At 41.7% G+C, this 22,889-nt stretch overlaps 1 protein-coding gene across 21 annotated transcripts in view; it reads left to right on the plus strand.

The window, feature by feature from the left end:
• The window catches only part of LOC122541729 (myelin transcription factor 1-like protein), a 558,875-nt gene that overhangs the window by 259,174 nt on the left and 276,812 nt on the right, over window positions 1–22,889 (plus strand). For all 21 annotated transcript variants that reach the window (XM_087978037.1, XM_087978051.1, XM_087978075.1 and 18 more), the window contains 3 exons: window positions 1,076–1,130; window positions 1,310–1,343; window positions 1,646–1,708. In XM_087978037.1, the coding sequence (XP_087834163.1) occupies window positions 1,076–1,130; window positions 1,310–1,343; window positions 1,646–1,708 (152 nt within the window). The remainder of the gene's footprint in view (window positions 1–1,075; window positions 1,131–1,309; window positions 1,344–1,645; window positions 1,709–22,889) is intronic.

Raw genomic sequence — 22,889 nt, forward strand, 5'->3', positions numbered from 1 at the left:
AATAAAAAATATTATGGGGATGCAGAAGCGTGAAATTGATTGTGCATAATGGTTTCAAGTGCATCTAGTGAACACTTTGCACTTATGTTCCACACTAACCTTGGGTTCATGCCAAGGTTTGGGCAAGCAGATGTTCCCCAGTGATCTTCTGTCTCCTGGCCTTGCAGATGCTCATTGACTAGTTTAATGTTTTAAGGAAAGGTTGTTCCCATGGTGGCTGTGCATGCAGGCCAGGTTCTAATTGTAATCTATTAGCCAGATTACCTGATTAGCAGCAAAATTCTGTCCCATTATCCCATTGTGCTGAAGGGTTTGGCAATATGAATACTTTGGATATTTCTCAGAACAAGATTGTCATTTAGAAATTCAAATGCAATGGTTGGAAAAAAAGCTTTAGTGGTGAGACATTTGATCTTCTCCGAACAGAGTGTACATGAAGTATATTTCAATGTTTTTAAAAATATTTTTATTGTCTTCGTGAACCAATAGGTAGTTAGAAAATCAGCAATTATGTTGGTTTATTGATTCTTTAGCAATATTACCTAGAATAAAGAAGTGATAGACTCCCCTTAATACAGTGTTGTTGTCAGATTAATATAATACAATAGTGTATGGTACATGAACACTTTGCAGAATTTGAGACCCTCTGATTAAACAAGTTAACCTTTTAGCCTCGAGCTGAGTAACCCTTTAAGTATCAATAACAACCCGTCCATGACAAAGAAACTATTGGCACCTACCTTAATAAATCTACTGCCATCAGCCCTCTGCTGGACTTGACGTTAAAAAAAAGCCCTGAGAAATACAGTAGCCCAAGAATAAGAAAATTTAATTGGTATTGTTAAAGCAGTCGATTGTTGTTCTCTGTCAGATGTAGACTAAAGTTTTCTTCACTGTTTTAAGCAAAAAATAAGAGACAATGAAATCATTAATTTTACTAATTTCATGTATCAAAACATATGTGGAAGCAGGGAAAGGTGTGTTAATAAATCCTGTACCACACGTTGATATGTTGTGTATTAAAGGTCTGTGTGTGCTGGATAAGGACACTGAATGACTATTAATCTATTTTCAGATGGAGGCGGATGCAGACCAGAAGCGCCACCGCACACGCTCGAAAGGGATCCGAGGTAAGGCTATTGGCTCAGTAAATCAGTCAAACCCCTGCTCAGGGTGACCTTCATCCGCCAGAGCCTCTTTGCTTGTCTCATTCTGACTGTACTTTCATGGCAACTTACTAGCTGTTATATATGAAGAACCAGGTAATTATAAGACATGATAAATCTGTATTGTTTTCATTTCTCCCCAGTCCCCATAGAACCAGTAATCCAAGAACTCTTCAGGTGAGTGCTCATTGTTAAAATTAAAATTTCACCACATTAGCAATTTTGAAATTTCATGCCTCTAACTGGATAAAGCACATTGTCAATTGCATTGGTGGCTGGCTAATGCATGACTGCACTGAATAAATTAATTCTCCTGGGGCTTGCTAATAAAAAATTCAGTCTTCGCCATCTTCCATCCCTTTCTTATTTTATCCTTTTCACACATACACTCACGGGTGTGTACATAGGCACTTGTCTGCCCACACAAACCAGCGTCCATAATAATTATCACAATCAAGCATTTCTCTTTTATTTTCCAGTTGTCCAACTCCTGGTTGTGACGGCACAGGCCACGTTAGTGGAAAATACGCGAGGCACCGAAGGTAATTTGCGTGCTTGTATTTAATTATTTTCTTCCTGAATACTGGAGTGGTCCAAGAGCAATTAAAAATATAATGTCTGAGCTCAGGGCTGTGAATGTCCTAACTATGCTGCAAAGGTTTATTTTATTTTCATAATAATAGATAGCTCCACTAGGATGTGTGAAAATATCTTGCTCCTGACACTTTGAAGGCTATCTTCTACAAAGAGAGCACTGCTGAATGTCTGATGTAAACTGCGAGATAATTGGGAAGAATGACGAAGCTCTGTTGTATTTGTTGATTTGTAAATCATGAGTAATTCTGTAATATCTGCAAGTTGTTTATATTAACAATGAGCTTCCTCCACCAGACTCTCTTTGCTTGTCTCATCCTGACTGTGCTTGCATGGCAACCTACTGGCTGTTATATATGAAAAACCACGTTGGATCCAACAATGAGTTGGATTCTATGGCTCCGCAGCCACAAATGTTTGGTGGTGGTGGTGATTGGGGGCTGGGGGGTAGTGGTTGGTGGTGTGGTGGTAGTTCCTTAAATTATGATGGCTGGCCAATCACTCACCAGTGTTTCTTTTGAAATTAATTAATGAACATTGACCCAAATATTATACTGCCTCTGCCACAAAACAGTGAGCAAAAACAGGTCTGGGTGTGAAATCAAATGGCTGTATCTTAAATAACTTTATGGCGAAGCTTGGTACCCAAGATACGAGGAGTGTGTATGTTTTGGAGGCTACCTGTTGCGCAACAGGGACAACCCCCAGTAAGGTATTGTTACATCCCCACATTATTCTTTGCCATCTCTCCTTCAGAGTCCAAATACATTGATCTTGATCCCGTTTTGATGCTTTAAGCTCTGTTCCAAATTGTTGGTCTTCTTCCTGGGGCCTCCTTGCAGTTATGATGATATCCAGTACTGAATCAGATTGGCTGGCAGCCCTAAGAGCAGGACTTCCTTCAAGTCAGCATCAAGGGTCCAACGCTCATCTGCTTAAGACCATCTGCAGCATGTTACTACTATGGAGTCGCCTTGTTGAACTTTAGTTAACTGCCTGCCCCCTCTGTAAAATTCAACTATTGCAGCCATCAATGTAGCAATGAGACTAGAGTGACAATAACTTGGAAAATGCAAAAGGAAAACATTCTTTTGGCCCTGAGATTTACCAAGTTCATTGAAATCTATTTTATCTGCTTTACTGTTTCAGAATTCAATGGTTTGAACTGAAATTGTCGTGAAAATGTGCAACTGGAACTCTTTCCAGTTTTGTCAGTAAAGCAATGTTTGTTTAGGAAAGTACGGATTGAGAACTATTGTGATATTATGCTACTGTTAGTTGTTAGTCTGGATTTCACATTTTGATTGGGACCCCTGTTGGAATCAAAAGGGTATTGCTCTTTGGCAATCTGTCACCTGACAGGAATTTTCTGTGAATAGATCAATTAGTGTCCAGAAGGCAGGCTTGCTATTCAATGACAGACAGGCTTCAATAGAAGGTCCTTCAGCATAGGATGAGGAGAAACCTGCAGTTTAGTTAATGGAGAGGGAGATAGAGAGTGTGTACACCCCCATTTTGAGGTGCTCTCTCTCACATGTTTTAATCTCCTAAACCCCTTCTGGTCTCTCTGACCCTTCTGCCTGCCTCATTATTGGAAGGATATGAACAGAGAGATGGGAGAGAGTGCAGAAATTGTTTACAGGAATGGTTCCAGTTATGACCCATGTTATGAGGATAAATTGAAGAAGTTGAGACTGTTCTGAGGAGGAAACGAAGCCAAAATTTGATAGAGGGTTTCAAAATCATGAGCAAGCTAGTTAGAATAGATGGGGAAACCCTGCTTCCTTGCATAAAAGGAAGAAGAAAATGGCACAGATTTAAAGTCATCTACAAAAGAAGCAAGGTTGAGGTGAGGAAAAGTTTTTCATTTGGTGAGTGGTTAACATATAGAATGCACTGCCTGGAAGTGTGGTGGAGGCAGGTTTAGTTGAGGCATTCAAGAGAGCAATGATTGATTCTTCGGATAACAATTGAACATTTCAGTTAGCCTCTGACAATCAGGTCATCGTGGCCAGTCAGTGCCTTCATTAATTACCCACCACTTTTGGGAGGGCAGCCATGCTTAGGCCCCAAATGAACTTCTGGCAGGTAGTCCCCCCAGCTGGATGATAGCACTGGTAGGCTAGAGTGGCAAGAATGTCTGTACCTCCCTGCCTCCATGCTTGCCCACATGTGGGGATGCCCATTGTGTCTTGTACAGGCCACACCCATTATCACTTGAAGGATTCTCTAAAGGTTGTGTACTGTGCCCAATGAATATAGTACCTGATGGGGAAGAATAGTTCACCTCGTACATAACTTCAACACCGTTGTGGCTTTGAGAGATGTGAAACACGCCATAACAGTGAATAAGGTAGTGTCCCTTTCTGTTGTTGATAAAACAATCCTGTGGTAAAATCTCTGTTTTTTTTGGGAATGAACAGCAGAAAAATCGGACAATTCTATTCCCCTGACAACCAAAATATTTCAACAAAATCCCATGCTCCCTTTGTGAGGTTTTTATCTTTATATATGACTGTTTGTTTTTGTCAGTAGTTAATGAGGTAAACATTTTTAATGGTTTACTGAACAGTTCTTAGATACAAAACAATGTTTAATTTTGATAAGATTTTGAACAAAGAATCAGGCTTGGAGTCTCAGACCCTGATTTCCCCTGCTAGTCACATGCTTAAATTCAGTGATGTGCTGTTCCCAGGGGATTTAACTTGGCCTGAACTGAATCCAGCTGTTTTTCCACAATGGCCTAATTAAATAGGGTGAGGCAAGTACCAGGAAAGCCAACCTGATGAGAATTGGCACTCATTCCAAAATGGAGGAGAGCAGCTGCATGCTGACCACAGGCTTTTAAATCTGTAAATTCCAGATGTTTCTAACAGCCTTGCCAACCTCTCTCAGAAATAGTGGCAAATTGGTTTGTGGCCTTCGTCAAAGAGTGAGCAGCCACTTCCCCTAGGTAATGAGAAGTTGCAGTATTGTATTGCACTTGAAACAAGGGAGGTTCAAGGGTGAGAAAAAGGAGCAATGGGCTATCCTGACATGGTGGAACATGGGTCATAAAACCGAAGAAAAGGCTGTTACAGATTAGTTTGGAATCTATATCACGGGGCTGACTGGTGAGCACTGGCTAAAATTTAGATTATATTAGATTTCCTACAGTATGGAAACAGCCCTTCAGCCCAACATGTCCACACTGATCCTCCGAAGAGTAACCCACCCAGACCCATTCAAATCTCTCCCTGACTAATGCGCCTAACACTCTGGGCAATTTTGGCATGGTTAATTCACTTGATCTGCACATTTTTTGACTGTGGGAGGAAACCCATGCAGACACTGGGAGAATGTGCAAACTTTACACAAATGGTTGCCCAAGGTGGGAATCGAACCCGGGTCCCTGGCACTGTGAGGCAGCAGTGCTAACCACTGAGCCACTCTGCTACCCAAAAATTTTAATTAAATTTTTGTAAATATTTTTATTCCCAAGTTCTCGTTACTTTTTTTCCTTTCTCTGCAGAGTGATCTGTCTGATATACTGGAATTTTACCTTCTTTGCATAGGACAATGACAAGCCCCCATCCCTTTTCAAATCCTGGCTTGGTGCACACCAAGAGATGACTGCTTCATCCCTTCAACTCTTCCTAATGCTGATACATTTAGCCTTGCATCTTCTTGCTTTAACAATGAACAATTCACTGCCAGTTGACTGCTCGATCAAGGCAAACTTCTCAGTATACGAAGATCTTTGGCATGATTTTGAATCCAAAATCTTGGTGCTGTCCATTGTTTACCCAGTCATGTGCCTGTGGACTGCCACAGGAGAACATACTTCATGCATTGTATCCAATCATTAGGAGTGGTTAAAGCTAGGACAACAGTGCCAGTATGGGGCGGCATGGTGGCTCAGTGGTTAGCACTGCTGCCTCACAGCACCAGGGACCTGGGTTCAATTCCAGCCATGGAATATGTGGAGTTTGCACATTCTCCCCATGTCTGTGTGGGTTTCCTCCGGGTGCTCCGGTTTCCTCCCACAGTCCAAAGATGTGCAGGTCAGGTGAATTGGCCATTCTAAATTGCACGTAGTGTTAGGTGCATTAGTCAGAGGGAAATGGGTTACTCTTCAGAGGGTCGGTGTGGACTTGTTGGGCCGAAGGGCCTGTTTCCACACTATAGGAAATCTAAAAAATCAATACTAAATCTTGAGGAAGAGGGTCTTCGCACAGTTAAGATTTACTTCTAAAGACTTACAATCCTATTCCCAATCAGTTACTCTCTGCTGTTGTTTTGCCTGGGCCTTTTTCTTCAGAAGGCTGGGGCACTCTTAGCTGTGGAGTAGGGAGTCTTAGGGCTGCAGACTACTGTAAAATTATTCAAGTCCTGATGTCCCACTAACCGCTCAATAATGTGAACGTCGTCAGTGTTCATCTGCGTGCTCCTCTCCCCCACCACTACTCCAGCCATGCAACCATGCAAAAACCACATCCAGGACTTATCTAAACAAGCAGCTTACAGGCTGCTGTCTTTGCCTTCTGGCTGCCAGCTTCTTTTCATTCATCCGTCGCACGTGGGCATCACTGAAATTTTATTATCAATCAAACAGGCTACTTTGTCCTGGATGGTGTCAGGCTTCTTGAGTGCTTTTGGAGCTGCTCCCATCCAGGCAAGTGGGGAGTATGAACAACAATACAGCACATGTACAGGCCTTTCAGTCATTTCTATTCAATCGCAATCCTGTCTTTCGTTGACTTCCCACGAAGGGTCATTGAATAGCAATCACAAAAATGGAAACCCTGACCTGACTTTGACTTTCCACTCACATGCCCGCGTGAACAATTTTTCAAAATTTTGTCAGTCACATCATACATGCCAGAAGAACAACTACCGAGTACCCCTTTAACTAATTTTTTGGAAGAATTATCTCACAAGATTTTGGTAGACTGTGTAGGACTCTGATCAAAGACTAGGAATGCAATCAGTTCCTTTTAACAGTAATGCATGTTTCACCAAGATTTCTGGAAGCACTGGCTGTGGGAAAAATTACCATTAGAACATTTAATAGGAGCAGAAGTTGTCCATTTAGCCTACTCAGTCGCTTCTGCCATTCAATGATATTCTGGCAGATCTGATAATCCACAATTCCACTTACCTGCCTTTTGCCTAGAACCTTTGATTTCCCTATTGATTATAATTTTGGTCTCCCACCTATTGTTATGAAACTTGAAAGGGCTTAAAACACATTTACAAGGATGCTGCCAGGGTTCGAGGGTTTGAGCTATAGGGCGAGGCTGAATAGGCTGGGGCTGTTTTCTCTGTAGTGTTGGAGGCTGAGGAGTGACATTATAGAGATTTATAAAATCATGAGGAGTACAGCCAGGGTAAGTAGACAAGGTATTTTCCCTGGGATGGGGGAGTCCAGAAGTGGAGGGCATAAGTTTAGGATGAGAGGGGAAGGATTTAAAACATTTTTCTGCAAAGGGTGGTGCGCATATGGAATGAGCTGCCAGAGGGAGTGGTGGAGGCTGGTACAATTACAACATTTAAAAGGTATCTGGATGGGTATATGAGTAGGAAAGGTTTAGAGGGATATGGGCCAAGTACTTGCAAATGGGTCTAGATTAATTTAGGATATTTGGTCGGCATGGGCGAGTTGGACTGAAGAGTCTGTTTCCATGCTGTACCTCTCTCTGACTCAGACTCTCCAAGCCTGCACCAACACATTTTGCTTTTCCATACTAAAACTGGCTTCACTTACAGGATCCGTATCCCTCTATTGCCTTCCTAATCATGTATTCGTCCAGGTGCTACTTGAATTCATGTATTCATCCAAGTGCTTCTTGATTCCATCACCCTCCTGACTTTTACCTTATAAATGGTGGGCAGGCTTTGGGGAGTCAACAGGTGATTCACTCCTGAGAGTACTTCCAGCTTCTGACCCACAAGCGTAGCCATTGTATTTATACGGCGAGTGCAGTTCAGTTTCTGGTCAGTGGTAACCCCCAGGATTTTGATAGCTTCCCTCTTTTGTTCTTTCTGGATATGCAGCTGGATGATAGCTGGCAAGTATGTAAATGATGTCTCACGTAGACCAGCAATTGAGGCCTGAGTCTCAAATTGCTGACATGGGTCGGAATGGGGTTTAATGCGCATGCCGCCTGCAGAAATCTGCAACAATTAAAATGCCATTTTCTGCATTTTGAGACTGTCCTTGTTAGGGATTCCATTCGTGCTATATACAAAACTGGACAATGTTTGAGAGTAGGATATGGGACACAGTTCATGAAAATGCTTCTGTTTAATTCTCTTCAGTGAGATTATTTTAGCTATTATGTAGCATTGGTGTTCAATTGCTGCTGATGTATATTTATTTCTGTACAGATGATCTTTCTTTGTTTTGTAGAATATCCTAGTCAGCTCTTCATTCAGAACCTGCCCATGTAGGTTCAGCATTTCTGGCAGTTTATAATGTAATGCATTTGTATTAATAAATGTATGTTCTATGCATATAGTTTGTGTATTTTTATTATTCATTGATGGATGCTTCATTCGTAAGGATGCTTTTCCTTATTTTTGTTTTTGTTTTGTTTTGTTTCATTGGATATGGATTTGTTGTTGTTGTGTTGCCATAGCCTTACTACACCATAGGGGCTGCTCTCTCATCAGAGAGAAGTGACTGCTGGTGATTTAACCTAAGGGCCACCAGACCTTAGGCAAGGGAAGAGGTTGAGAAGGAGAGTCCTTCATGGAAACCTCAAACCAGTGATGAGAATTGAACCCAAACTGTTGGCGTCACAATACTCTGTAAACCAACAATCCAGCCAACTGTCTGGCAAAGCCAGCATTTGCTGTTCCCATTGAGAAGGTAGAGGTGAGCTGTCTTCTAGAACCGCCACAGCCCTTGGGGTGTTGTTACAGTGCTGTTGGGTGACCAGTGAAATTTTACTGTATTTATTTAGGCTGATGTTGTCTTTGCTCAGAAATTATTTTATATTCTGATCTGTTCCAGGTCTTGGTTATTTTTCCACTGCAGCAAATCTGAACCAATTCCTTTTTCATAGTTTACCTCAAAACAAAATCAAAACGTGAGTCCCGGGTATTATTATCCAGTTTACGTCAGGAATGAAAATTGAACTGTTTACTTAAAAACTGGACAGTCCAGTCAAGAACTAAATAACTGACATTGATACACAGTGGGACCTTGAGCTGGTCATGACCTTTAGTAAGAAAAAGTAGAATAACTCCCATGTTCTACATTTCTTTGTCAGTGCTTCATTAGAAGCCAGTGTATGCAGTAAAGTCCCAACAAATTTAAATGTAATAAAGACCACATGATCAATCTTTACAGCATTCGTTAAGGGATGAATATTCACCACGTCACTGGGGAGTAATCTCTGTGTCTTCATTGGAAAAGTGCCAACGGATTTTTCATGTGCACTGGAAAAAGCAAACTGCATATGGCTTAAAGTCTCATCTGCAAGATAGCACACCTCAAACAATCTACTTATCCCTCAGAGCCTATATGCACTGTCGTATCAACTTAGATTGTTGTAGTCAGGTCTGTGGGTTGGAACTGAGCTTCTGAATCTTCTAGCTGTGTAGTAAGAATGCTACCAATTAAGCCATGGCTGATTTTGTTGGCAACATCCGCAGAGGCACAAAATTGACCATCCCTTAACGTCCCTGTCTGACGTACTTTTCCACTGATTTCAGTGGCAAGGGAAATTAGGTGAAATTCATCATGGGCAACTAATCTAAAAGTACTCATTCTGTGCCAATGATCAAGGTAGACTTCACAAACATCCTCATGTTTTGTTACTTCCTCTATTTTGAGCTTCTCAACCATGCGTTCAGATAATATAATCATACTCAGGGATGCTGTCTTATGGACTTGATGGAGGTAAAGAGAACTCTTGTCCCCACCCCAAACTGGCAAGACAGCATGAACCCCTCCCCATGCCCCACGTCACCTTTTTTTGTCATGTATCACTCAACGACTCAACTTGGGCAATGGTGGGTCACCCTTGGGAGTGAGGACCTTGGTGGCAGAAATCCTGGAAGTCAAGAGTTGTTGGTCACTAAGAGGCTCTCAGCTTCATTGACTGGCAGTGCCCCAGGAAGGTAGAGTCTGCTGCTAATATGACACCCATCTGAGGCCCAGAATCATTATGGACACAGGCCAGAGGTAACTGATGGCAGAATGGGTGAGCAGGATCAGTAGCAAGGACTGAGGAGCGACAATCAACTGTCGCTTCCTGATGCCAAGTTCCTTGAGCACCAGGTGACTCTGAACGAGTGACTCCTCAAGCCATTGTTCATTCCAAAGGGTCTTTGTACTTTCTTTGAGGAGATCGCCCTGACCTGCCTGTTACTGGTGAATACTAACAGCAGGGGTGATGAGGTCCAACCCGGGCATCCTTTCCCTGCAAAAGAGCCTCAATTAGTTGCACAGCAGGAAAGTTGTCCAAGCAATTTCTCTTCACGAACTTAATCGGGGAACAGGAGGGAAGGAAACTGGCTCCCCACCTGCCTCCCTCCTATCTGAATAAACGCCCCACCCCCAACAACCAAATGTGCCATGGGCAAGGGAATTAAAACTCACATTTGATGACTGAAACGTTCGCTCTGGTTTTAGTGTACATGATTTAGGATATGTAACAATGTTTCGGGATCACATCCTGGGATTCTACATATTTCTAATTATGCCCATTGGTTTATCGTAACAATATAAGGCAGATTCTGTTTTTTTATTACATTCGAGTACTCAACTTCCCATGTTTGTTACAGTTGTCTTGTTTTGCTGTTGTCTTGAAATGGAATGTTGCTTCCTTTGCTAGAGGCTGAGATGCAGTGAAGGGTTGTTGATACAAGGGTTAGCCAGACAATATTGTCGAACAGAGATGTGCATATTGTTGAATACTCTGGAGTTTTGCTTCATAGTCAGCAGAGATCATGGAGTATTTGCTTTCTCTTAAGAGCTTAATTGGCTGGGTAGAGTACATGATCAGGTAGATTGTACATGGTCTTTGGAAGTAGCCAGCTTAATGGCATTGTCTCATTCTGTATTCTGTTTTATTTTTATATGTGGCTTAGTTAAGTCTCTGTCATGATTCAAGTTTTCACCCGATATGAGATTTACGACAAGAGGTAAAATATAAGTAATTCCAGCTCTTTTGGTGTTTGAAAGTTGACAGTTCTAAAGGCCATTTCTTTTGTTTCCATTCCTTGTCTCAATAATGAGCATTTTTAACTCAGGTAGGCTTGGCCAGTAGCACTTATTAATTCCTCAACCCTCACTTGTGATTCACTTTATTCTTTTAGTCAGAGTTTTGTTTTCCTATGGTTCTAAGATCCTTGTAAAAGATGAAGTATTTCCATTCTCTGTGTGTTTGCAAATAGAGTCATAGAGTCATAGAGATGTATAGCATGGAAACAGACCCTTTGGTCCAACCCGTCCATGCCGACCAGATATTCCAACCCAATCTAGTCCCACCTGTCAGCACCTGGCCCATATCCCCCCAAACCTTTCCTATTCATATACCCATCCAAATGCCTCTTAAATGTTGCAATTGTATCAGCCTCCACCACATCCTCTGGCAGCTCATTCCATACACGTACTATCCTCTGTGTGAAAAAGTTGCCCCTTAGGTCTCTTTTATATCTTTCCCCTCTCACCTGAAACCTATGCCCTCTAGTTCTGGACTCCCCGACCCCAGGGAAAAGACTTTGTCTATTTATCCTATCCATGCCCCTCATAATTTTGTAAAGCTCTATGAGGTCACCCCTTAGCCTCCGACGCTCCAGGGAAAACAGGCCCAGCCTGTTCAGCCTCACCCTGTAGCTCAGAAATGGATTCAAATGAAATTCTTGCTTATTTGTGCATTGTATATACAATTCCCATCCATCACTGAACACAACAGAATTTATTCCGATTGGTTCAGCCACTTTTGGAATATTGTGTGCAATTCTGGTCTCCATCCTATCTGAAAGATGTTGTGAAACTTGAAAGGGTTCAGAAGAGATTTACAAGATGTTGCCAGGCTTGGAGGATTTGAGCAATAGGGAGAGGTTGAATAGGCTGGGGCTGTTTTCCCTGGAGTGTCGGAGGCTGAGGGGCATGGATAGGATAAATAAACAAATAGGATAGGACAAACTCCCCGGGGTGGGGGAGTCCAGCACTAGAGGGCATAGGTTTAGGGGTGAGGGGGGAAAGATATAAAAACGACCTCAAGGGCAACTTTTTCACACAGAGAGTGGTACATGTATGGAATGAGCTGCCAGAGGAAGTTGTGGAGGCTGGTACAATTGCAACATTTAAAATGCACGTGGTTGGGTTTATGAATAGGAAGGGTTTGGAGGGATATGGGCTGGGTGCTGGCAGGTGGGACTAGATTGGGTTGGGATATCTGGTTGACATGGACAAGTTGGACCAAAGGGTCTGTTTCTGTGCTGTACATCTCTATGACCATGACTCTATAATCTGGAATATCAGTTATTCTTGGCAAGCAGGCTAAAGGGTTCACAGACAACACCATATGACATTTCCTAAACTTAAAACTTATTTGTATACTTAGAGACTTTGTTAAATATCTTAGGGGAATCTTTTTTAGTTGTTTACAAACACTTTGTATTGCGTGCGTATTGTTGTTGGGACTCTGATTATATCATGCATTGTTGAGAATACATTTTATAATATGGAAGCAACAAGCAAGAGGAGGATCCCTGCAGTGTGGAAGCAAGCCTTTTAGCCTGTTGAATCCACACTCACCCTCTGACAAGCATTCCACCCAGACCCATCCCCTACCCTATCCCTGTATTTCCCAAGGCTAATCCATTTAACCTACAAATCAGTGAACTGTATGAGCAATTTAGTACTGTCAATCCACCTAACCTGCACATTTTGGGACTGTGGGAGGACACCGGAGCACCTGGAGGAGATAAGGGAGAATGTGCAAACTTCACACAGGCAGTCACCCTGGAATTGAGCCCGTGAGGTATCTGTGAGACAGCAGTGCTAACCACTGAGCCATATCCTTCCATTTGTGTGTTGACTCTGGCTCTGTTCAGCTGTGATGAAGGGGTACTCAAAATCTCAGTTGGGGCTTTCTCCTTGTGATGTTTATCAGCTAGTTTCAACATTTTCTGAAGTATAAACAGAAAATGTTGGTAATACTCAGCAGGTGTGGCAGCATCTGTGAAGAAAGAAATAGGTTCAATGACTCATCAGCAGTGTTTATAGTATTTTGGCTTCACATCAACATTTTCTGGTTTCAGGTCAGATTTGCAGCAACCCCACTTGATTCCTCTTTGTCTCTGTTATAAATAATGTCTGTCGTACTGATAACCTTTATGAGAAAACCTTTATAAAAATAATAAATGCTGCTCGTTAACTTTTCCTCATGGTATTTTCTTTCAAATGTGCATGTCACTCTGCTGGCCTTTGTCGAATTTGTTAATACCAACAGCTTTTTCTTTATCTTTCTCGAGTTTTTGTCAAAGATTTCCATTATAAACAAGCATTGGAGTTCTGAGTGACTTCATGTACTGTAGTTGTGTCAATAAAAATATGACTTCAAGTTCTTTGTTCCACATTCAATAAGTATGAGCACTGGCAATTCTTAATATGTTTATGCCACTGTGATATTTCTAATGAGCATTTCAAATGACCTGCTGAAAGATAACCTAAAATGTAGTTTAATGCACAAAAGCTTAATCTTTCCCAAAAATGTCATTCTGAATTTTTATTTTGCTCTTTTGAATTGTTTCCTGTCTTATTCAGTAATAATTTATTGCTTCCTAATATTGTCTATGCATTTTCAGCAATCCATGAAAATCATATTTTGTAAATAGTTCTATAGAAAATTGGTCTGTTCTGTCTCTTGATAACAAATTATTGAATCTTTTCTGGCCTATTTTGCTGTATTTTATTTAAATTTTTTTTTTCATTTCATGTACCTTTTCACCCACCAGTTTGATTGCCATGGCTGCTGCAGTGGGTGAATAATTGCCTGTCTTAGTAGGAGCATGTTCTGGAGCTAAAGTCGAGTGCTTTCTTCGTGATGTATGCCTCATTTGGATTCAGCCGACAGCCTAGGGGCTGTATTATTCATGCCTTGACAGATAGCACTCACTAAAAGCATTGGACTAGGGCCAGGTACTGGCAGGGAGATTCTGGAACATTGCACCTTACTGCTCAGAGTATCATCTACAAAAGGAAAGCTGCTTCATTTCCATAGCTGTGTTAGCACCACAAAAATATAGAAATCCAATTTATATACAGCAAATTGCAGCATGCGGGGAATTGCAGCATGCATTAAGATTTTTAACGTAATTTTCTACATTTAATTGCAAGGCTTTTGTTTAATTAGTAAGTCACCACAAGTGAAAAATGAAGATTCACATGAGTGAATAGAACACAATGTAGTGACGCTGAATTCACTAATTAATGTATGGCTGCTGTACAACAGAATGCACTGTGGGATATTTATTAGAAATGTAATGTTTGTATGAAGGCCAGTTTTAAGTATTTGTTTTTCTCCTCCTTGATATTTCTATACCACATCAATGTGATTTTACATCTGCTGCCATTGTCCTCGACAAAGAAGAATCTGAAATAAATATTAGATTTATATTTTAGGCAAAGACTGAAGATTTTTTAAAAAATTTGTAAGCTTCTAACAACTGTGTTTTAAAAATAATCGTATGGGCACAAAGGTTTATAGTTTAATAGGCATGAAGCGAATTCTGAACATACGGCACACCCAGTAAGGTTTTCCATGTTATATGATGTATGACTTCATTAATGCTGTTTTTTTGCCATCAAATATAGATTTAAATCTGCAGTTGCTATGTGCAGTTCACATATTCCCATTTAACTTAGCCTCAAGCAGTGTCTTAAAATATTCCCCCATTTCCTAACTCGTTTCTCCTCCCCTTTCCTGAAGCAATGAGTATGATCTCAATTCTTGAGTACAATCCCACAGTCCTCACCCAAGTAGCTAAGCTTCATGTACAATCTGCTACCTAGAAGGAGAAACGAGTGTCTCAGTCTCAGGCTTCTGCCTACACACTTTCAGTATTTCCAGTAAGGTCACTTAAATGATGATCAGGAGCAGGAACGTTGACAGCCTCTTTTCCTTGAGTGTTAACCTTGTTCCAGTGAAATCAAGGCTAGTGCCTCACAATGCCTCCCCATGAGGTTCCGTGATCATTGGGTGTTGGCTGCATTGAAAATTTTATAATCTGGCAGTTTAAATATTTAGTTACTGTGTTAGTAAGCTTCAGAGAAAAAACGCTTTAACTAATGGTCAACATTATTTTATTATCATGGTCAATATTTTATTATAATGCTAAGCAATATTTATGGCTATGACGGCCACACTGAGGGGTTATGTAGACAGCTGGTGCATGATAAAAGTTGAAACCTAATTGGTTACAAGCTCCTGTTTATATATTGATGGTGATGTGTTACACGTTGCTGTGGCAACGTGCATTTTTACATGCATGTCGTGATCGGGAGCTTTGAATAGTGGCAGAGGATCCAATACTCTTTCAATCACATGGCTGACTAGTGATCTCTCCCATTCTTACCAACTGCTGTTGGTGTGTGTTGGAAGGAGTTATAAGGTGACACTCAACTTATTTGGCTTTGTTATGAATCCACCTTCCTTGGCCTCCTGCTCGATAGATGCTCGTCATATCTATGTCTAGTTCACAATGTTAATTAAAACCTGCTGTAAAGTTTAAGTACATTTTATCAAAGTATCTATTATAAAATGTAAGTTTATTTACAAGAAGGGCGTGCTGATCTCTTTACCTCTCTGCTTTCTTTTCCTCCTGTGATCTTGGCACTTTTAAAACCCAGACTTGGCATCAGCAAATTTTCCCCATTTATCTTGTTTTTTGAAAAAGTCTTTCTGACCATATTGACACCTGCATGATGGATCATGGTCCGTTGCCATGGTTTCTCAATTAATATGTGATAATTTCAATACTACCCATTGAGCCTGCGTAACTACAGAATATTTTTTGATTGAAAAAGAATTGTTATCTCTCTATAATCTCATCTGCAATTTAAATCACAAAATTAAGTCTTGTGGAGTCATAGGGATGTCCAGCATGGAAACAGACCCTTCGGTCCAACTCGTCCATGCCGACCACATATCCCAACCCAATCTAGTCCTACCTGCCAGCGCTTGACCCAAATCCCTCCAAATCCTTCCTATTCATATCCCCAAGATTTGACAATTTTTATATTTAAAGAAGTGCAACACATTTTGCTCCATAGGTAAACAATTATGTACATTGCCCTCAGATTATACGTTTTTGGCTCCAACATCATTAGCCATGGAACCATTGAGTCTTTGCCTCCATAAATCAAGCAAGAAACTATTTATAAAAACTGCACTTTCTGTAAACCTGAAACGAAAAACAGATTTTTTTTAGAAAAGCTGAGTAAGTCTGGCAGCATGTGTGGAGAGTTAACATTTTGGGTCAAGTGAGCCTTCCTCAGAACATAGAAACTGTTTATGCTGCCTTCAACCTTTTCTTCAATCCGATAGATTCCAATCAGCTGATCTGCTCACACCCACTTTGAAGATCAAAATTCATCAGAAGGGTTTTTTGTTTTTCTTGTTAACTTTGGAATCATAGAAATCAAGGGAACATGTAGCACCAAAGAAGGGCATTTGACGGACCATGTCTGCAACAACTAACAAGTAACTGTCCAGTCTATCCCCACTTCCTTGCAGTTGCTCCATTTCTTGAGGGTTATGACATTGCAACTACGTGTTTAAATACTTCTTAAATGTCATAAGGGTTCCTGCCTCTACCATTCTTACAGTCACTGAGTTCCAGTTCTCCATCACCTTCTGACTGAAAGGGGAAACTCCTTTTGTAACCCTTTTAATCTCCTCCCTCTGAACATAAAGCCATGCCCCCAGTTTTAGACCCCCTGAACTCAGGGAATTAGGCTTTACTAGATATTCTATATGCTCTCATAATTTTATACTTTTCTATTTAGTCTCCCTTGAGTCCTATGTTCTTGTTGGTAGTAAAATAGCTGCTTTAATCCCTTGGTATTCAACTATCTGCATTTCTACCTAAATACCCATCATTCCTTGCTCCCCCAACAATCTCCCAAACCACCCCCCACCCCTCTTCATCTTACCTTATTACCAGACAGCATGCCTACAGGTGCATTGTGAGTAATTCCACTGAAGATTTGCTTCTAGATAGGTGTCTTGCCTCGAGCATGTATCGGTCACACTGCAGTGGGTAGATTTGACATTGGCCAAAAACTGAGCAGTGGGTGATCAGCTACCTTCTAATGCAATCTTCTACCTCTTTGCAAAATTTGAAATGACAGTTCCACAGGGCTATGTAATAGGGCATTGATCTGCTGTCCATGGGCTACTATTGTTTTGATTGAAGTGGGAGGAGGGCATTGCCTTTATAAAGTCGCACTACTCCACAGGTTACAACAGAGTTGTAATTTCTTTTTATTTGATTTTTGATGTGGCCAATTGTAGGCTTTCTCTACATTAAACTTAAAAGATCCATCAACTAAATGTTATGATCCCAGCTGGAGTTATACTGGACAAATCTAATCCCAGACTGAAATCTGGTTTGACAGAGAACTTTTTTTTTGTTTTATTTAACAAGGCTTTTTTCACTGAAACCCAGACATACAATGCCACAGATCTGTAACATTTTTATTACTCAAAAGATGAGGCAAACTAAAATGAACAAAGTTATTCCATAGAACAGAATTTTACATATTTTGAAATAAATGGTAAAATACAATTTCATTTAACCGAACATCAGCACTCTACAGGACTCAAACATGAGAGAGACTTTGTTCCTTTATCACATCTATAGGGTCAACTTGATTTTTTTTTCAATTTTCAGTTTTGAATGTTTGGTGGCCTCTTCCTTATTATTCACACAACTCAGCTCAGACTTTCTCAGCTTCATATAGCCCTTTCAGCATTCTAACCAAACACTTTTGGTATGGAACTTTGAAACCAAAACCCTTACACTGAGACATCATATTTTTTAACGTGTCTGAACTAACCCATTTCTCTAGGAGAAAGGGATTTGTACATTTAACTTCAATCAGGATGTCTGTGCACTGAAATCAAAAGCTTTCAATGCAATTGGCATTGCCCTTTGGAGGGAAAAAATAATTTCTGATCCTTCTAACTGAAACTAACTAACCAATGTTCTTCAATAGTTACTTTAACCAGACATTAAAGTGTCCTAGTGTAAACAACTTACCATTATCACTCCAGGAAATACCTTTTTCATTCTATTTTTATAAATTCATAGTTCCAAATATACCAACAAATGAAATATTGGTACTGCCTCCTGCCCTGTACATGGAGACCTAGGTTCACTAGTTCAAAATCCAAGACCTTTGGTAAATTATTTTTAACAATATACGACACACCTTATATTTCACACTTTCCTTTTATAAGCATAATTATTGATTTATTAGAAATAAAAATTACTCAATGGTGATGTAAACTTGTTAACACACAGTTTCTCATCTGAAAATATAGATGTTTATCTCTTTAACTAACTCAAACCACATATGCAAACAAACATGCACACAAACTGGCGAAAGAGAAAATAATGGATTTCTCTTTGTAGAGATTCACTTTTGAGTGGGAAAAAAAATCACTATCGGCTGACAAGTTTTATTTCTTCAAAGAAAAGGATGAGGATCACATTTTCAGACTGTCAATCCAACATTCTTCTGTAAATAGACAGGTATCACTGAAAACAAGTCAAAGTGGTTTTCTCAGGAACCATTGCATTGGGAATGCTTTCATACACACTTCAAGAGAACATTCATGGTTCAGGCTCGTCCAGGGCTTGACGACCCTCATCAAGAAGGTTTTCAGAAACAGAAGGGCTGGGGTTGTGAGTACTGTTTTTTTTTTTGCCCCTGTGTGCCATTGCAAATTTTAAACAACCTCCAAAGCAAAAGGTGCAAGCTAGCAATCATAAACTGAGACAGGAGTTCTACCATAAACAATTAGTTAGCACAAGTCATGTGACATCAAGAAATGCCTTTACTAAGAAAAGAGATTCTGCTTTCCTTTCACTGACCCTCCATGTAGAGTGCTCCACGTCTTTTCAAACTCAAGTCAACAAAAAAAAATGAAGCCACTGTAAAACTACCACCAGACATTGAAAGTTAAAAAACTACTCCTCGGAGGTATACTTTATTATAGGAGAAAAGAATGTCAGGCAGTATGTACACAGTTCTTCTGTCCTTTACATACTGACCTCTTACAGACTGCAGGATTTTAAAAGCACTTACAATTTCTCAGATGTTTATAGAGAGTGTGAATAGCGATGGCTAGGTGAGCAGATAAAAACTTCACCATGTGCTTACATTATTAGGAAAGGATTCACAACTCTCCAGGAATTGGGGATTAATGTCTAAGAGACTTCAGTGAGCAACTCAAGAAAAATATAATGGGATTTGTAACAATAGTGTGTTTTTGCCTTTACTTTCTTTAAGCACTACAATTTATTTGTAAGAATTGGTGATATTGATAAGTGGGAATATTGTTGTTGACCGAGTCAAGGATTGTTTCAATGGGATGAAATAGACTGTCTTCATTTCCCATTTCACATGGTGAGGCCTGTGATGATTGGAGTATGAGATTACCAGTGATGAGTGTAAGGCAGCAGGGCAATTAGAAGTGGGATATCATGGGATGAAACCTCGAAGGAGAGTTTGCTATCCAAAAGTCTGCCAACTGAGCAAGCAACATGAAGAATTATCATGTTTCCCCTCACAATAACTTTGCTTTTTCCTTAAGTTGTCATTTAGTTCTATGTAAATATAAATATAAACAATATAATGAACAATAAAACTGGGAAAATGTAGTGATTGGATTGCGGGCCAAATGGATTTCATTGACTATGAGATCCTTGACTGGGGATGTTAACCTGTGACAATCAGGGAAGCCTGTCTGACAGATGTAAACAGAATCTCCTCATTGTAGAGAACTGGCTTGGAACTGGCTGGTCAGAGTCCACGTACTGTGCACATGTAAATAAAGGCTGACTTGGTGCTGGGATACCAACCTCTGTGCAGTTGCAGTTATTTCAGAAAGAAAACTCAAAAGAATTAGAAATTGGTTTGCCCACTTTGTGTCTGTGGGTGAGTAACAATGCCCATGCCCATTTAGAGTGAGGTAGGCTTAAGCACAAAGTTTCTGTCCTGACCTCCTCTGAATAATAATCCTCTGGCCCTGTGCTGCTATCTTCCCCTGAAAATTGCTGGTGAACTCTCTGCACAACCAGACTGTGGTTTATGGACCATACGGGATAGTTGGTTTACTATTGTTAAAGGCAAGATTAGAGTGGTACTGGAAAATTGGGGGTGAAGAGATAAATGGGAGGGGGTGGGGCTGGGGAGAAGGTAGCTGAGAGTGCAGTAGGTGGATGGAGATGGGGGTAAAGGTGATAGATCAGAGAGGAGAGTGGAGCGGATAGGTGCGAAGGAAGATTGACAGGTGGGACAAGTCATGAGGGCGGGGCTGAGCTGGAAGGTTGGAACTGGGATAAGGTAGGGGGAGGGGAAATGAGGAAATGGGTGAAGTCCACATTGATGCCATGGGGTTGAAGGATCCCTAGGCAGAAATTGAGGTGCTCTTCCTCCAGGTATCGGGTGGTGAGGGAGTGGCAGTGGAGGAGGCCCAGGACCTGCGTGTCCTCGGCAGAAAGGGAGGGGGAGTTGAAATGTTCAGCCACGGGGCAGTGGGTTGATTGTTAAAGGCAGGCTTGTGTTTCAGTTGAGGGCACAAAAAACTGTTGCTGTGGTATGAATTTTTGCAATGGGACAGACTGTAGGATCTGTAGGGGTGGAGGCATCACTGGTGCAGGGAGACGGGCGGAAAAACATGGGTGTTCAAACAGGCCAGGAGTTCGTCAAGGAGCACCATCTGAGGGGAATGGGAGCCAGTGGCGAGGAAGGTCAACTCCCAGAATCTGGACCCAGGGACCTTGCAGCAGAATCATAAGAAATGCAGTGGTCTTGTGAGCAATGTTCCTACAAAACTGTACAGGTGCATAGTGAAAGTGAGGACTGCAGATGTTGGAGATCAGAGTCGAGAGTGTGGCGCTGGAAAAGCACAGGAGGTCGGGCAGCAACCGAGGAGCAGGAGAGTCGATGTTTTGGGCATAAGCCCTTCATCAGGAATGAGACTTGTGGGCCAGGCAACTGAGAGATAAATGGGAGGGGGGTGGTGGGGGTGTGGGGTTGGGGGAAATGTAGCTGAGAATGTGGTTGGTAGATGAAGTTGGGAGAGAAGGTGATAGGTCAGTGAGGAAGGTGGAGCGGAAAGATGGGAAAGGTGATGGACAGGTCAGGAGGGCGGTGCAAGTTGGAGGCTTGGGACTGGGATAAGGTGGGGGAAGGAGAAATGAGGAAACTGGTGAAATCCGCATTAAGCTTGTATGGTTGCAGGGTCCCAAGGCAGAATATGAGGCATTCTTCCTCCAGGCGTCAGGTGGTTAGCATTTGGTGATGGAGGAGGCCCAGGACCTACATGTCCTTGGTGGAGTGGGAAGGGAAGTTGAAGTGTTCAGCCAGGGGGCAGTGGGATTGGTTGGTGCGGGTGTCCTGGAGATGTTCTCTGAAACAATCCACAAGTTGGCATCCTGTTCCCTGATGTAGAGGAGACCACATTGGGTGCAAATCATGCAGTCGATAACATTGGTGGAGGTACAGGCAAATTCCTGCTAGATGTAGAAGGAGGTTTTGGGGCCTTGGATGGAAGTGAGGGGGCAGGTGTGGGCGATGGTTTTGCACTTCCTGCAGTGGCAGGGGAAGGTGCCGGGAGTGGATATGGGCTGGTAGGGGGAGGCATGGATCTGATGAGGGAGACACTGAGGGAATGGTCTCGCTGGGATACTGATAGGGGTGTGGAGGAAAATATATCTCTGGTGGTGGGGTCCGTTTGTGGGTGACGGAAATGGTGGAGGATGATGCGATAAATAGAAATTGGTGGGGTGGAAGGTGAGGACAAGGAGTATTCTGTCCTTGTTGCATTGGGAGGGTTGGGATTCAAGGGCAGAGGTGCCAGAAGTGGAGGAGATGCGCTGGAGGGAAGGGAAATCGCAACCACAGAGTCACAGAGACATACAGCATGGAAACAGACCCTTCGGTCCAACTTGTCCACGCCGACCAGATATCCCAACCCAGTCCAGTCCCACTCACCAGCATCAGGCCCATGTCCTTCCAAACCCCTCCCATTCATCCACCATTCCAGATGTCTTTTAAATGTTGCAATTGTACCAGCCTCCACCACTTCCCCCGGCAGCCCACCTGGAAGAAAGAGACCATCTGGGATTTTCTGAGGTGAAATTGGTAGAAATTGTGGCCAGACATGTTAAAAGTAACTCAGCATTTGATCAAATGGACTGCACATGGCATCTACATTTTAAAGGAAATATTATTTGTGTGAGCACTCAATGCCAGAGAATACATCAATGCATGAAGTGCCTGACCCAAGCCTGTCTTGCTGCACAATGCACGACATGGCCATTATTCACCAATCACAGTCACTGGCACTCAGGCCTAACTTCCAAATATTTCATTTCGACCATAAATACCAGAATTGGCAGGGTATCCAAGATGCCTTTCTAGCTCCCAATGGCATGGTCTTAGCAACAAAGCACTCAGAGCAATGAACATTGCTGTTGATGGTGTGACTATGCAGACATATTATATTATGTTCCATTCAGCCTATATTTTCATTCCTCTTTCGAACTCTACATAACCTGCTGCTTTCCCTGCACCCAGACCCTCAGCAGGGTGAATGAATAATACCAAACAATGCCAATTGATCTGAAAATTGCAACCACCAGCTTATATGCTCGTTACTTATCTCAAAGCCAAGCATGTAACTGAGATCAGATTATGATGTATAGCCAGGCACAAGTTGGGTTGAGTAGGCCAGAGGATCAGGCTGGGTTGATTTTTAGAAATGCAAGGTTGAGGACATGATTTACTGCAGATGAGGACTTTAGTAGGAGAGTTCTGATGCACATACAGACCAAGATGCTGGGTGCTTTGGCTGTTCTGTCGCATTGCCTACTGTCACTGTGAAGGAGTTT

The sequence above is a fragment of the Chiloscyllium plagiosum genome, unplaced genomic scaffold, assembly GCF_037043375.1.
Source record: "Chiloscyllium plagiosum isolate Xiang-an unplaced genomic scaffold, Cpla_swu_hap1 HiC_scaffold_3, whole genome shotgun sequence".
Classification (NCBI taxonomy): Eukaryota; Metazoa; Chordata; class Chondrichthyes; order Orectolobiformes; family Hemiscylliidae; genus Chiloscyllium; species Chiloscyllium plagiosum.